This window comes from Colius striatus, chromosome 24 (assembly GCF_028858725.1).
Source record: "Colius striatus isolate bColStr4 chromosome 24, bColStr4.1.hap1, whole genome shotgun sequence".
NCBI classification, from domain to species: Eukaryota; Metazoa; Chordata; class Aves; order Coliiformes; family Coliidae; genus Colius; species Colius striatus.
In genome coordinates this window covers 1510981-1527420 of record NC_084782.1, presented here as the reverse complement: position 1 = coordinate 1527420, position 16440 = coordinate 1510981, and the positions used below count along the sequence as shown (strand labels likewise).

The 16440-nt window shown below is 53.6% G+C and overlaps 1 protein-coding gene across 3 annotated transcripts in view; it reads left to right on the top strand.

Moving 5' to 3' along the window:
• Positions 1–16095, top strand: part of PTPRU (protein tyrosine phosphatase receptor type U) — a 69413-nt gene extending 53318 nt beyond the window's left edge. For all 3 annotated transcript variants that reach the window (XM_062014413.1, XM_062014412.1, XM_062014411.1), the window contains 5 exons: positions 353–493; positions 6483–6608; positions 9351–9508; positions 10495–10630; positions 13448–16095. In XM_062014413.1, the coding sequence (XP_061870397.1) occupies positions 353–493; positions 6483–6608; positions 9351–9508; positions 10495–10630; positions 13448–13510 (624 nt within the window). In that variant the 3' untranslated portion in view covers positions 13511–16095. The remainder of the gene's footprint in view (positions 1–352; positions 494–6482; positions 6609–9350; positions 9509–10494; positions 10631–13447) is intronic.
• Positions 16096–16440: the final 345 nt, after the last annotated feature.

The following is a 16440-nucleotide window of genomic DNA, read 5'->3' as shown; positions in this document are numbered from 1 at the left end:
GGCCCAGGCTGCCCAGGGAGGGTGTGGAGGCTCCTTCTCAGGAGGTTTCCAAACCCACTTGGACATGTTCCTGTGCCCCCTGAGCGAGGGGAACCTGCTTTAGCAGGGGGTTGTGCTGGATGAGCTCTGCAGAGCCCTTCCACCATCACCATTCTGTGTGGTTCTGTGATCCTTTCCTTAGTTATCTGTGCAAAACACCTGTTTTTGTGAGAGCAGAAAGCAGCAACTTCCATCCTGACCAAGGGCAAGGATCACTTAGACCTATTTTTATAGCCTCTCCCCAGCACTGGAACATGGAGAGACTGAGGCTGTGCAGTGGTGGCTTAATGGTGCTGCTCTTCCCTCCCTGCAGAGCTACACCAAGAGCGCTGCCTTCATCGTCACCCTGCACCCGCTGCAGAACACCACCACCGACTTCTGGCGGCTGGTGTACGACTACGGCTGCACCTCCATCGTCATGCTCAACCAGCTCAACCAGTCCAACTCTGCCTGGGTGAGTGCTGCAGCCCCAAGAGGGCCCAGTCCTGCTCTGTCCCCACTGCCTTGGCTGCACTGCAGCCCCTGCTTTGCTCACTCAGCTCCTTCTGCTCTGCAAGGGATGATGACACTGGCTGTGGCACCCAGGAGTTGTCCTCTGCCAGCTGAAGCCAAAGGTGCCATTCAGCAGCAAACTTGTGTGTTGTTGGTGCTGCACTGATGCTGTATGAGCTCTGAGTTGGCACTGCGTTGGTGGTGTGTTGGTGCTGCATTAGTGCTGTGTTGACACAGCATTGGTGTTGATTTGGTGCTGCATTGGAGGTGTGTTGCAGCAGCATTGGTGGTGTGTTGGTGCTGCATTGGTGCTGTGTTGACACAGCATTGGTGTTGATCTGGTGCTGCATTGGTGCTGTGGTGTGACACCATTGGTGGTGTGTTGGTGTTGCATTGGTGATGTGTTGCAGCAGCATTGGTGTTGCTTTGGTGGTGCATTGGTGCTGCAGTGGCATAACTGACATTGTATTGGTGTTGCATAGATGCTGCTTTCACACTGTTGGCCCTGTTTTGGTTTTGTCTTGCCATTGCATTGGTGCTGCATTGGTGTTTGTGCTGTATTGGGGTGCATTGCCATTGCTTTGGTGCTGTGTTGACTCTGTTTTGTTGATGCTGTATTGGCTCTGCACTGGCATTGCATTGGTGCTGTGTTGGCTCTGCATTGGCATTGCGTTGCTGCTGCGTTGCTGTTGCGTTGGCTCTGCCCTGGCATTGCATTGGTGCTGTGTTGGTTCTGTGTTGGCTCTGCACTGGTGCTGTATTGACTCTGCACTGGTGCTGTGTTGGCTCTGCACTGGCATTGCATTGGTGCTGTGTTGGTGCTGCATTAGCACTGCATTGGTGCTGTGTTGGTGCTGCATTAGCACTGCATTGGTGCTATGTTGGCTCTGCACTGGCATTGCATTGGTGCTGTGTTGGCTCTGCCTTGGCTTTGCATTGGTGCTGTGTTGGTGCTGTGTTGGCTCTGCACTGGTGCTGTATTGGCTCTGCACTGGCATTGCATTGGTGCTGTGTTGGTGCTGCATTGACATTGCATTGGTACTGTGTTGGTGCTGTGTGGCTCTGCACTGGCATTGCATTGGTGCTGTGTTGGTGCTGCATTGACATTGCATTGGTACTGTGTTGGTGCTGTGTGGCTCTGCACTGGCATTGCATTGGTGCTGTGTTGGTGCTGCATTGACATTGCATTGGTACTGTGTTGGTGCTGTGTGGCTCTGCACTGACATTGCATTGGTGCTGTGTTGGTGCTGCATTGACATTACATTGGTACTGTGTTGGTGCTGTGTTGGCTCTGCACTGGCATTGCATTGGTGCTGTGTTGGTGCTGCGTTGGCTCTGCACTGGCATTGCATTGGTGCTGTGTTGGTGCTGCATTGGCTCTGCACTGGCATTGCATTGGTGCTGTGTTGGTGCTGCATTAGCACTGCATTGGTGCTGTGTTGGCTCTGTACTGGCATTGCATTGGTGCTATATTGATGTTGTGTTGGCTCTGCCTTGGCATTGCATTGGTGCTGTGTTGGTGCTGCATTGACATTGCATTGGTGCTATATTGATGCTGTATTGACTCTGCACTGGCATTGCATTGGTGCTGTGTTGGCTCTGCACTGGCATTGCATTGGTGCTGTGTTGGTGCTGTATTGACTCTGCACTGGCATTGCACTGGTGCTGTGTTGGATCTGCACTGGTGTTACATTGCTGCTGTGTTGGTGCTGTGTTGGTGTTCCATTACCATACCACAGTCTCCCAGGGGAACGCCTGGAGCGTTCTTGCTGCCACCAGAGCAGATGTAAAAGTCTGTTACAGGTCTGTAATGTTAATTCAATGAGGAAACTGATTGGATTTTTACATAAAATTAGCATTATAGACTCTTAATGGCAGTCTGGGCAGCCTTCATTAGCTGGCTTATTGTACGAGTTGAGATCAGATACTCGATGGAAACGATCCGAGCGCGCCGTTGTGCCGTTCCTCACCAGGGTGCAGATGGATGTGGCACTGCTGCCAGCTGGGGTGTAAATACCCTGCCATTTATTTCTCCATACAACTACAGTGAGGCAGGGAGTGCACCCACAAGTCCCTCTGTGCTGACCGAATGCCACGTGCTCCAAAGGACCGTCGTGTGGGGTGACGAAGCAGAGCCTGCGCACTGAGGGACATCCTGGGATGTGGGATCCTCTTGCCCTGGGGAGGTTTGCTGGGAGAAGAGGCAGAGCTGGCCCCAAAGAGCTTCCCAGCTCGTGTGCTCCCTCAGAGGAGATGCTCTTAGATCAAGTTCATGTTTAACAAAGTGATCTGCCCATGGATGTCAGGACTTTGTGTCCCCACTTTGATCTGCTTCTCGATGACTTTGTGCTGACCTGGGAAGCTTTCAGATGCTGTTGAGGGTCTCACATTTCTGCAACCCAAGCCACCAGTTCAGCAAGACCCATTTTGAAGTCATCAGGACAAGGCATGAGATGAAATAAATGTGTCTGCTGCTTCCTGGTATTGGTCTAATTGGCTGTTGTCCTCTTCATCTGGTGTGCAGATGCTTGACTTGAGAGGAGGAATCATACTCTGCTCTGTTACCTTGGGACCTAATTTAAGGAATCTTTGCACAACTGGACTGTGCTGTGTAGTGCTGCATATTTACTGTGAACCTATCAGCTCATTGTGTGGTTTCTCATGGGCACTGTGGTATTTCTGCATAAATAGCAGTGCAGTGTGGAGCATCCTCCACAGTGGCTGCTGCAGCCCTGCTCTCCTGGAGAAACCAAACTCCCTGGTCTGTGGAAGGGCATCAGGAAGTAGCATCTCATTGAAATGCTTTGGTAAAAGCCCCTTCTGAAGAAAGCCTCAGGAAATGCTGATGGGAAAGATTCCTCCTGCAGTAAACCCAAGCTGTGACTCCTTTCAGATATCTGACTTTGCCAACTGCAATGCTGTGATTATCTCCAGCTGTGATATGTGGTATGAGCAGGGGAAGCCCAAGTCTGCTCCCTGCAGCCTCCCTGCCCCTGCTCTGAGCTTGGGGAGGAAGGGGGATGGACTCCCCAAGAGCTGGGAGAGATTGCTTTAGTTTGGGTGGCCCTGGGTGCTGGTGCAGCTCTTGAAGTAGCCCCAGATTGGCTTTGTGCTGGGTGCCCAGGACCTTGGGCATTTGTGAGCTGGAGCCAAAGCCTTCATGTCCCTGAAGGCACCTCCCACCCCAGGGGCTGAGACAGCAGCTGTGAGACTAAGGACAAGACACTTGAAAAGATGTTAATTGAGAACAACAAAGATTTTATTATTACTTATTCCTACACTGATGTATTTCTGTGTCTACATCATCCTTGCTATCTGAGCTCTCTGCTCTTTCCAGCCCAGCTCTGGTGGGGTCCAACCCACTGCTGGCAGTGGCAGGATTTGCTGTGCTGGTACAGGCTGGGCAGTGGCTGTGGGTTTTTGCTCATCTACCTGGGAGTCCTGGTCTGGGAATGGCAGAAGCTGCTGCCACTCAGGCATTTGGAAATGGTGGAGCCCAGAGTGGAAGCTGCCCAGCTCAGGGGACCATCAGAATGGGTGCAGCTGACCACCCAAATCAGCATGAGGTGGCCTGTGGCTGGTGTGAAGGGAGTGTTGATGGCCCATCTGACATGGTGCAGTTGGGCCATAGCTGTGGCAGGAGCCACCTCCCAGATGCCCACAGGGCAGTGGCTGTTTGGGGGGCTGGCACTGGCCATCATGATGGCTGTCATTGCCCTTGCCTCGCTCGCTGTGCAGCTGGTAACTGCAGATGTCTGGGTCTGGTTCTGCTCCTTCACTGTGGAGCTGGTGACTGGAGATGTTTGGGCCAGATTCTGCTCTTCCACAGCTTGTGGAGGCTGAGCACCAGGCCCTGGTCTCCTGCAGGCTTTCCTCCTCTGGAGGTCCAGGAGAGATGCAGTTGTGGGATGCACACACAACGTACTGGGGACAGAACAAGATGCCTCAGAGGGATGGGGTCCTCTTCTCTGTTCAAGAAGGGGTTATAGTAGAAGAGCAGCTAGAAAATGCAAAGCAGAGGAGTGAGTTGCCATCATTTCAAGAAGGAGAAAGACAGAGACCAGGTAACTAAGCCCCTGCATCAGCAAAGATAAACATGAGCATTAAAAAAGGCTCTCCAGGGCATTTTAAACCTCAAGTTTTCAGTGAGTAACGTGTCAGCATTGCTGCTCCACCAAAATCCTCTGAGAATGACCCACCAGACACAGTCAGGCCATTTGCTCCCAGCCCCATCTCCTACCTTGTAAAAGCTTTGATCTGCATGTGAATCTCTCCCCCACCCAGCCAAACATCCTGAGGGTTCCTTTGTGTGAGGAGGAACCCAGGTACTTGGCCCAGGTTAGATCCTGCTGCTACTAGGACTCCTTGATGGAAGCAGGGATGATAGTGTCCCCTTCTATTTGTCTGAAGCTGTAGAGTTGAAGTTGGAGAACAAAGTCTCTCATGTTCTTGATGTCTAGGCAGAAACAGTGCCACCAGCTCACTGTCCCTCCACTCAGACCATCCAGCACCATCCTGTCTGCAGCACAAACATCAGCTGAACCATGGCAGGGGAGGAGGCAGCAAAACCAGGTTTTATTTCCCTTTCTCAACCTGTTCTTTTATTCCCTGGTTCAGGAATGCCCTTCAGCCTCACAGGAGCTGCCTGCTCCTGTGCCACCTTCCCCCCAGGTCCCCATCCCCTGTAGTGGCCACTGTCCCTTGGTACCATCTGATGGGAACTCTGCCATTTTTCTTCATTATCTAGCCCTGCCTCTCTCTTCAGGACATCTATTCTTCAGGGATGTCTGTGTTAGGATATTTAGCTCCATCTTAAATGTTTACCAGTTTAAGACCAACAGGTAATAAATCAACCTTTGCAGCAGGCAGCTCTGAAAGGTGACTTAGAGGGTATTTCCCTTCACTTGAACTATGTCTTGCTGAAGGAAGTTTTAATATCCAAATTATAGCTCTGAGTCTGGAAGGTTTGGAGATCTTGGAGATTTATAGCCCCTATTAATAACCAATTATTTCTCAAACACATTTGCCATGCAGTTAGGCCTAGGCTGTTAGATGACCTGAAAATGCTAAATGCCCTGTTAAAGTGCAGTGACAAACATCATCTATTGTGTGTCCATGCTGGTGTCCCAGCTGTCACCGTGTGCAGACGTTCTCATCTGTGCCCCTTGGACTGAGCCATCCATCAGTGCTGCCTGGGATGTGCAGCAGGAGTCACTCCTTGGCCCTTTCCTGGGCCACAGGCTGTGGTGGTGTGGACATGATGGGATGTCCTGGCCCTGGGGTGAGGGGAACTGTCATCTCATGTTGTTGCTGATGGCAGAGCAGCTTCTAAAGCCAGTAGGGTCTGAGGAGATTTGGAGCAGCCAGGTCCTGCTCTGGTGTTGTGCAGGATCAGGCTGTTGCTTGCCAGGGCTGAGGCAGGGCCCATCCTGCCTTTTCCTGGGTCAGCAAAGTGCATCTTCAGGAGCACCAGTTGTGTTTGTGCAGTGGGCAGAGGCTGTGGGTGTGACTGAGATAGAGATAATTCTCCACAGCAGCCCTCATGGTGCTGTGCTTTCTATGGATAGCACACTAGTGTTTTGGCACTGCTTGCACAACACTGAGGCTCTCTCCAATGTTCCTCCTCCCATCTTCACCAGTTCTGGGCTCCCCAGCTCCAGAGGGACAGGGAACTGCTGCAGAGAGGTCGGTGCAGGGACACCAAGGTGATCAGGAGACTGGAACATGTGTGTGAGGAGGAAAGGCTGCAGCCCTGGGGCTGTTGAGCCTGGAGAAGAGAAGGCTGCACTGTGTCCTGTGTCAGTAACAGCATCATGGGCCCAGCAGCTCCTCTTGGTGTCCAACACCAACCACTCCATCCCACTTATTGTTGCCTGTGACACTTGAAGCCCTTTCCCTATATCCCAGTACATGACCCTGGTCATGGTGAGCTGTGCTTCTTCTCTCCACAGCCCTGTTTGCAGTACTGGCCTGAGCCAGGGCTCCAGCAGTACGGCCCCATGGAGGTGGAGTACGTGTCCGGCGCGGCGGACGAGGACATCGTGTCCCGTCTCTTCCGAGTCCAGAACATCACACGGGTAAGGATCTGTCCTCTGGCTCCTTGCCAGCAAAGGGTGGTGGAGGAGGGCTTCATGTGTGTGTCTGTGTGTGTGTGTGCCTCCCTGGCTTCTCCCAGTGCAGAGGTCAGGGCTGTGAGCTCCTGTGCAAGAGGTGAAATGCTTTTGTTTGCTCCTCCTTTGGGGAAGGGCTGGGGCATCACAAAGAGTGTGATCAACAGGAGCAGGGCAGGGATTGTCCCCTGTGCTGGGCCCTGGGGAGGCTGCAGCTCCAGGGCTGTGCTCAGGGCTGGGCCCCTCACTCACTGCCACAGGGACACTGAGGGGCTGCAGCGTGGCCAGAGCCGGGCACAGAGCTGGGGAAGGGGCTGGAGCACAAGGGGCTGGGGAGGGGCTGAGGGAATGGGGGTGTTGAGCCTGGAGAAGAGGAGGCTGAGGGCAGCCAGCAGCACTCTCTGACACTCCCTGACAGGAGGCTGCAGGGAGCTGAGGGTGGATGTCAACTCCCAAGTGACAGGACAAGAGGAAAGGGGCTGGAGTTTCCCCAGGGGAGGTTGAGGTTGGAGCTGAGGCAGAACTGTTTCCCTGAGAGGGGTGTCAGCCCCTGTGCCAGGCTGCCCAGGGAGCTGGGGGAGTGCCCAGCCCTGGAGGGATCCCAAAGCTGAGGTGCTGAGGGCTGTGGGTCAGTGCTGGGCTGGGCAGGGTGAGGGCAGGGCTGGGACTGCAGCAGCTTCAAGGGCTTTAACAACTGAAACAATTCTGTGCTTCTTGATATGGTGAAAATCTTCATTGGAGAGCAGCAGGATGCTGCACCCAGTGAGACCACTCAGTCCTGGGGCTTGTCATTGCCCTGGCATCAGCTAACTCAATGATGCTGTAGATGCTGGTGTCTTCCTTGGCCTAATCCAGCTCCTCCAGTGGATGCAGCCCCAGCTTTTCTCTCCTGGCAGAGAGCAGCCTATACAATTCTTTTGGCTCCACTCAGCCCTTCTGCAGTTCCCAGCTCATTGCAAGGTTTTAGGTAACTCTGAGAGAAGACATTTCTCATGCTGCCTGGGGGTCCATCTCTGCCCTACTACACATATATCACAGGATGAAGATTCCCTGCATTGAGCAGCTCCCCTGGGACCAGCAGAACCCGTTTCCTGCATGGGGAGAAGCCCCACACCCATTTGCACCTATTGCCCTTGTTGCATTGCCACTTGGCTGGTTCAGCCTGCTTTTAAATGAAGAGTGACATTGGGAAGAGAAGACAGAGGGGCTGGATACAGAAATGAACATGGTTTAACTACAAAAGGCAGCCATAAAGAGGTGCCATCCCTGAGGTCTTTAAATCTCCTGAGGGTTGCCAAGAGGCTGAGGCCAATGCTCCAGCAGAAGTCATCAGGCAGGTGGGAATTTAGGATGCTGACAGCCCAGCTGGGAAGGTGCCTGGGTGTGGGAGTTGGGTCAGAGGAGAGAGAACTCCTCATTATTTGGACTCTTCACACAAAGAGGGTTTTGGTTCACACTTCCCATGGCAGCATCTGGCATTTCCTGGGTGTCAGCACCAAATCCTTCACCAGATGCTCTGTGCTCTCAGGTGGGAGAATGGGCTTGGTGCTAAATGGAAATGCAGGTGGTTGAAATCTCTGGATCTAAGAAGAGTTCTCCCCAGTGAGCAGATCGTGGGAGGGGTGCTGGTAAATGTATGGAGCTGCTTCTTGGCAAGCCTTGCCAGCTGCAGGGGCTGTTGGGGGGTGTCACAAGTCCTCCAGAGCCAGACAGAGCTTTCAGCTGAGCTTCAAAACACAGCCCAGAGCTTTCCTGGCATGTCAGAGGACTTTTCTCCTAGTTTAACTCCACTTACTCATTTCATCTTTCCCTTCTGCCTTCCTGGCTTCCAGCTAGGAGGAAAAACTTGAGCCTGGGGAGGCCACATGAGCCACACTGGAGCTCTTGGAAAGGTTCAGATGCACCTCAGTGCATTTGGGGTGTGCTGCTTGGAGTGGGCACCCAATGTCCACGCACCCACTGCCCAGGTGGGGAATACCCAGTGCTGCTGGTTGGAGATGGTCTGATGCTCACCCTGCTCATCAGGCACCTGAAGTTGAGTGGATGGAGCCCTCCAGGGCTGAGGATCCCCATCTGCCTCTGATCCTTCCTTTCTTCTCCAACATGTGCTCCCAGCACGTGTGCTGCTGAGCCCTGAGATGCATCTGGAGTGTGTGACCTGTGGTTTCATCCCATCTTTGCTCTTCTGAGTAAGAGCCCCAGATCAGCTTGGCTGAAGCCTGGCCTCATTTAGCTTTGTGGCTGTAATCTCTCTCCTGGAGCCTGCTAACCAGATTAGGTTTCCAAACTAACCAGATTACCAGGGGATTAAGGCTCACTTCACTGCTCCCTGCCTCTGTAGGTAACAGCTTCATATCAGCCAGAGAACACAACAAAACCACATCCCCTGGGATCTTCTGCAAGCAAGACAAGGAACATGATGGAGGAGCCTTGGGGGCAGGCTCAGAGGTGTCTGGTAGCTGGTTTTAAGTGGCACAGAGACAGCCCAAGATGCTGTGAGGTGGGATGAGCTGTGTCACAGGTGGGATGGGATGGTGCAACCAGCGTGAGCTGTGGAGGAGAGGGCTGAACCCATCCATCTTAAAAGCACCAGGGAAGGGTTTTCCTCTTGTCTTCCACTAGGAGTGTGTGGCAAACCCTGCTTACCCTCCACCAGACCTCCAGTGGAGGCATCCCAAGGGCTCAAGCTGATGAGGTTTGCTTCTCTAGTTGCAGGAGGGACACCTGATGGTCCGGCATTTCCAGTACCTGCGGTGGTCGGCCTATCGAGACACCCCAGACTCTAAGAAGTCCTTTCTGCACCTCCTGGCCCAAGTGGAGAGGTGGCAGAAGGAAAGTGGAGATGGCAGGACTGTGGTGCATTGCCTGTGAGTGTCAGCAGGGGAGGAGCAGGCTGAGGCCTGGGGGGAGATGCCCATGTGCCCACAGTTCCACGTGGAACTGCTCTAAGAAGTCACCAGGGTGACTGCTACAAGATTAGGGTGAGGTGCCTTGTGGTCACCATGGCAAGCCTCCTCCATGGGATGGGTGCTCAGCAGGAGGAGGGACACCCACCAGCAGCAGCCCTCAGTGCTGGTGCCCTGCCTGGCAGTGGGGCAGAGCTCCCAGCCACAGCCCACGTGTGTAACCACCTCGAGAGGGACATCCCAGGAGCTCTGCAGCTCCCCCCACTTCTCATCGAGGTGGACAAGCTCTCCACCCCCCTCCTCCCAGCTAGCTCCCACCTTGGGTAGGATTTAACACTTGGGCTGCAGATGGGCAGAGGCAGCAGGAGAGCATTAAATCAGAATCTAATTACAGCCTCGTCCATCTTCATTAGCTGAAGGATAATTGGAGAACGTGCTTTCTAAACACCACTACTGTGTTCTCTCCTCTTCTCCCCAGTCCCCTTTGCTGCCAGGGATCACCACACCAGTGATGGTGTGGGATGAGGTGTGGGGGGAGGTACCCAGCTAGCTGAGCATGAGGATGGTTCCTTGAGCCAGCACTAGCCAAGAAGTCATCATCCCAGGGTCACCCTGCAGCTGGGAGGAGGGTGGCAGAGGGATGCAGTGCCTGAAGGTCACACTGTGGATGCTCCATGGCAGAGCTGGAAACTGAGCCCAGAGGTCCCAAGATCGAGCCCAGAGGTCCCAAGATCAAGCCCCAGTGGTCCAATAAAAGGTGTTTTCATGTTCTTGTGGGGACTAGAGGGGAGGATCAGCTCCTGCCACCACATGGCTCTGCTTCAGGGCCTCCAGCTGGGGAAGCCTCTGATGTATGAGCCCTGCTCTGGGGTGAAGGGGATGCATAGAGGAAGGGAGATGCTCTAATGCCATCTTCTCACTGTTGACACATGTGTTTCTCCCACCAGGAATGGAGGTGGCCGAAGTGGCACCTTCTGTGCCTCCACCATGATCCTGGAGATGATCAAGTGTCACAACATGGCAGATGTTTTCTATGCTGCAAAGACCCTCCGCAACTACAAGCCAAATATGGTAGAGACCTTGGTAAGCACCAGATGCCACCAGCATCTACCCTGTGCACTGCTCCTCTGCATCCCTCCAGCAGGGAGCAGAGGTGCTGGGGGATGCACATCTCCCAGAACACACCTCCTTTCCCACCCCAAATCCTGATTGACACTATGGGCATCATGCAGGGCATGTCTGGGTGCTGATGCCATGGGCTGGGGTGGGCAGAGAGGTGAGGCAGCCCTTGGAAGCAGCCTTGAGCTTGGCTTTGTGTTGGTGTGCCAGTGTGCCTTTGGCATCAGCACTGGGCTTACAGGAAACCCTTCCCAGGAGTAAAAAGGCAGGTTCACATGAATTCAAGGGATGTAATTGTAGTTCTTTGGAGAGTTTGTGGTGCCTGGAGCAGCTCTAAGGTAGAGTCAGACAAATTCCTGGTGGAAATATCAAAGGAAACTGCTTTTTGAGTATTGGACAGGCTGGAGTGATGGGCTGAGGACAATGGGATGAGGTTTAACATTGGATACTGCCCTTGTGCCACCCCAAGGCCAGGCAGCTCCAGGCTGGGGCAGAGGGGCTGGAAAGCTGCTGCAGGAAAAGGGCCTGGGGGGGCTGGTGCCAGCGGCTGAACAGGAGCCAGCAGCGTGCCCAGGGGGGCAAGAAGGCCAAGGGCAGCCTGGCTGGGCTCAGCAGTGGGGTGGCAGCAGGAGCAGGGCAGGGATTGTCCCCTGTGCTGGGCCCTGGGGAGGCTGCAGCTCCAGGGCTGTGTCAGTGCTGGGCCCCTCACTCACTGCCACAGGGACACTGAGGGGCTGCAGCGTGGCCAGAGCCGGGCACAGAGCTGGGGAAGGGGCTGGAGCACAAGGGGCTGGGGAGGGGCTGAGGGAATGGGGGTGTTGAGCCTGGAGAAGAGGAGGCTGAGGGGAGACAGCAGCACTCTCTGACACTCCCTGACAGGAGGCTGCAGGGAGCTGGGATCAGTCCCTACTCCCAAATGACAGGACAAGAGGAAAGGGACTGGAGTTGCCCCAGGGGAGGTTGAGGTTGGAGCTGAGGCAGAACTGTTTCCCTGAGAGGGGTGTCAGCCCCTGTGCCAGGCTGCCCAGGGAGCTGGGGGAGTGCCCAGCCCTGGAGGGATCCCAAAGCCCTGGAGCTGAGGTGCTGAGGGCTGTGGGTCAGTGCTGGGCTGGGCTGGGCAGGGTGAGGGGAGGGCTGGGACTGCAGCAGCTTCCAGGGCTTTAACAACATAGATTCTGTAATTCTGTAGCATTAATTGATGCACAAGCTGTTGGAGCCATGGAGCCACATTTCATGATGAGGAGGCAGCAGGTCAGAGTGAAAAGCTGGTTCCCTGTTTCAGGCCCTCAGTGGTGGGACAGGGGATGGAGCAAGTCCATGTCCATCCCCATGGTGGGGGAATCCAGGTGCCTGATGCTGTTTGAAAAGCAAGTCATCTGGAAATGTTTACCCTGTTTAGATTATTAAATCCCTGAGTTGCAAAATGAAATGGTTTCAAGGAGGGGATGTGATTTGCATTAGGAATTAAAGTGGAGGAGAAGGTGAGGGAGGGGAGGGGAGAGCAGAGGGAGGGATGCAGATAATAGAAAGATGATGTGACAAGCATGAAGCCACCAGGCCCATTGGGCTAAATTGCAAAGGTATTAAAAAAAAGGCAACATTTCCCATCAGGACACGAGCATCCTCCAGCCTCAAATGAACCTGAACCATCTATTCTGGGAATCCCAATCTCCTGGTGTCACTGGGAGGTTGGATCCTCGCTGCCCCTGCATCTTCCCCCTCAGTTTGCCTCTGGGCTTTACATTTATGTGATGATAAATGGAAACAATCCCTTTCCTTAATCCAAAAAGCATTATGTGCTTTTTAATCTAAGCTTCTCTCTTTGAAGCCCTTCTCCCCTGCTGCCCACTCCCACCTGGGGTCCCCGAGCAGCCTCCCACCTGCACAGGGATAACAGGATTTTCCTGCTGGTTGCTCAATGAGGAGGATTTGGGGAGATGAGCTCTCTCCCCTCCCTGTTGGCACACCCAGGATGCTCCCACCTGATATCCCAGCACTTGAAGCAGCATCAAAACCCTTATTTAATAGAGTTTTTAGGGTGGTTTTTTCCTCCACTCTGCCTGGTTTTGCTTGTTGAATGCTCAAGAAGCAACATCTCGTGGGGATGGGCATGTCCAGGGCCTGAGCTCCTGCAGGGCTTTGTGTGCTGGGAGTGGACAAGGACAGGAGCATGAGAATGGGTCATGTAGAGGAGAAAGTTCTACTTTGGTGCTGAGGTGAGGGAGCCCTGGCCCAGGCTGCCCAGGGAGGATGTGGAGGCTCCTTCTCAGGAGGTTTCCAACCCCACCTGGACACGTTCCTGTGCCCCCTGAGCCAGGGGAACCTGCTGTAGCAGGGGCTGGGTGAGCTCTGCAGGGCCCTTCCAGCCCCCACCACTGTGGGATTCTATGGAATTTGGTGTGTCCAGTGCCTCTGGATCTGGGAGATGCTCCATCTCCTTTCCCCAGCAATGGAGGCTGTTTACCCAAAGTGGTGTTTCTCCTGGCTGTTGCTGCAGCGAGACCATCACGAAGGACAGGAGGGGACACAAGTCACCAGCGAGGGCTGATGCTATTTTTGTCCCATAGACTCCCCCCCAGGCTTTCCTTTGGGCTACTAAAACATCTTTTGCCTTCAAAAGACATCATGACCTGACCTAGGGGAAGCAGCTTCAGGAGGGAATTGGACTTGCATCATCTCTAGAGACCCCTTCCACCCCCCAGCACTAATTCTCTGGTTCTATAACTCTGGGAAATAACTCAGAACACACTCTGTTGTTTTTTTCCCCCCCTCTCTGAACAGGAACAGTATCATTTCTGCTATGACATAGCACTGGAATACCTGGAGTCCTTGGAGAGCAGATAGCACCTGGCCAGGAGAGGGGCAGCGAGGGCCAGCCCCACGGCGCTCGGACGTTGCGTTAGTGCTAAAGGGTGAGGAGGAGAGAAGCAGCAAAGGAAGCCAGTGAGGAAACCCATCAGCTCACCAACAACCAGAAAGGTGTGAGGACGTGTGGGCCACTCCCTGGCTCCATCCTCTGCTCTCCATTTTCCTTCCTGCCCTGAGCCTGGCCCCAGCAATCGCTCGGCCGTGGGGTCGCCGTGTGCAGGATGGGCCCCGGGGAGCTGTCTGGGATGGCTGAAGCAGCTGCAGAGGAGGCCAGGGAAGGGAGGAGGAGGCCAGAAGGAGCCAAGGCCATTCCCCAGCAGGGAAGGATGGATATTTGGAGAAGAGATGTTGCTTTTTTTGAGTTGTGTGTGGAATTGAAGGTGCTTTTCCAAGGAGCCCAAGGCAGGTTTTGCCCTTGGGAACCCTCCCTGAGCTGGTCAAAGGCCCTGAGAGAAGCTCTTGAGTTTCTGCCTGTTTGCACCATGAGTCTGATCTTCTCTTTCTTTCAGTTCTGTGAGTTGCAACCCTTTTGTGTATCCAGCCCTGGATGAGGGGTGGTGGGAGGGAGGTGGGGGCTCTGCATCTGCCTGGGCACAGGGGTCACCAGGCTCTGCAGGGACTGACCCAGAGCCCTCCTGTGCCTTTGCTGAGCTTGTCAAGCAATGGTTCCCCTGCACCTCTGCACCATCTTCTCTGTCTGTAGCAATTGATTCCTCCTGGGCTCACCCAAAGGCACCAGCCCCTGCTGCCCCCTTTTGTGAGCTGCTGCACATGTGACACCTTTGGTGCCCAGAACCTAAAATCCCCAAAGCTGGGATCCATCCCATATGCCCCCTGGATTGGATGCTGCTCCCAGGCAGTTGCCTGTCGATGCTGCTTGGCTTTTGCTGGGCTTGGTGGAGTGAGGTGGTTGCTTTTGGGGATGGTGGTGGTGTGGGGTGAGCTGTGCTGAAGCCTTGAGCTGTGGCAATGCTTTGAGGCTGGGCAGGGGGGGTGGTCCCTGTGCCCCCAGTGCCACAGGGATTGAAGGTACCTGTTGGATTCTTGGCTTCATCCTGTGTGAGATGTCACCTTTCCTGTCTGATACTGAAGGAGTTACAGGGGTTTCTGCTTACAGCCTGGTTGTAGGAGAGCTGTGGTCAGGGGGTTCACTCTCTGCAAAGAAGGTGCAAGAAGAGTAGTGGAGGTTGGAGTTGCCCTTAGAGCCTTGAGGAACTGAGACACAGGTTGCTTCTGTCTTGAGGGCCAGGCAGAAACCTTCACAGTCACTTTCTGGGGAGGCCAGACCAGTCCCAGCACTGGGGCTGCCCTGGATGAGCAAACCCAGGAGATATTTCCATCAACCCTCCAAGGCTGGAGCAGAGCAATGAGAGCAATCTCTGCCCTCTCTCCACCTTGGATGGTGACCCACTCACCTGCCTTGTGAGTGCCTGGGGGCACTGATGGGGATTTCAGCAGCATCAGGAGGTTTTACCCAGACACTTGCATTCCCCATGTGCTCACCAAACAGTTCACCCAGCCTGAGAATAACTTATTCCAAGGGCTATACCATGTTATTCCCCTTCTTTCCACCCCTGCTGTCCTGTACCCATGCTGTCTTGTGACCAAATAGCCTTCTTATCTCACCAAAGCCTGCAGAATGGTCCAGTTCCACCAGTACCTGGTAACACCAGTACCTGGTAACACCACTACTCCCATCACAAGCCTTGACTTGGAATAAATTAGTGTCCTTTTCCCAGTCCCCATCTCTCTGTAGACATATCCCTGCTGTGCTGGAGGGAAGGTGCTGTAGGCTGGGTGCAAAGAGGTCCCAGAGTGCACAAATGGTTTGGTTTTGTATGAAAATGGCAGAGCTGAACCTCTGAAAGTCCTGGCAGTGGGATGGTGGTGGCAGTGGGATGGTGGTGGCAGTGGGATGGTGGTGGCAGTGGGATGGTGGTGGCACTGTTCAGCCCTGGAGCCTGGGGGCTGAAGTGATGCTGCTACTTCATCCCAGACCTCCCAGGAGCTTGGGCAACCTTCATCCTCCCTCTGATCCATCCCATAGTGTTTCACAGGTAAAATGATGCCAGAAAGAAGAAGAAAATAAGGCAAACTGAAGCTCTGCTTAGTCCTAAAGAGACCCCAGAGGCTGGAGGAGTTGTATATATGTTTTAAAAGCGAGGGAGTGGGGTTTGGTATCTCCTTGCTGCGTGTCTCTGGGGTTTTAGGGGCATCTCTTGCAAAGGGCAGACTTAGAAATGCAAGTGCTAATAAAACCCAATGGATCTCCAGCTCCTCCTGAGATGCTCATGTGATAATGAGGCAAAGGACATCCTGTACATAGAAAAGATATCTATAGAAAGATATATATAAAGAGTATAAATACTGTTCTTAAGCTGGGTGTTTATTGGTATTACAGGTTGGAGTGGTGCTTCTTTTTAATGACAAACTAAATAACACCACCACCAACAACAAAAAGGAGGAAAAAACCCCTTAAACCCCCTCCAAAAAGCCACTAAATTGGGATGATTTTGTCTTATACACAGAACAAAAGTGACCCCAAAGGGATTGGGACTGTGAGGTGGGATGGAGGGAGGGCTGGGGAAGGAGGGGCAGTTGTGCTGTGGGTTGTTCCACACACATCCAGCTCTTGGCATCTGGTTGGGGTGGGTTGTGGTGGGGGGTTTTTTTTTAATGATGATGATTTTTTTTGGCTTTCTTTCCTTTGAAGAAACTCAGTTGCATTAATAAATGTTCCAAATTTGTGATGGCCTCTGGATTTCTTTCGCTGGCTCCGGGCTGGGAGCTGTGACGTGGGGAACCCTGCTGCAGGTATCCACCAGGCAGCTGCTGCAAAAGACCTCAGTTATTGGCCTTATTTTGCTTTTCCAAAGGTCAGTTTGGGGGGAGTACATTGGCAAAGG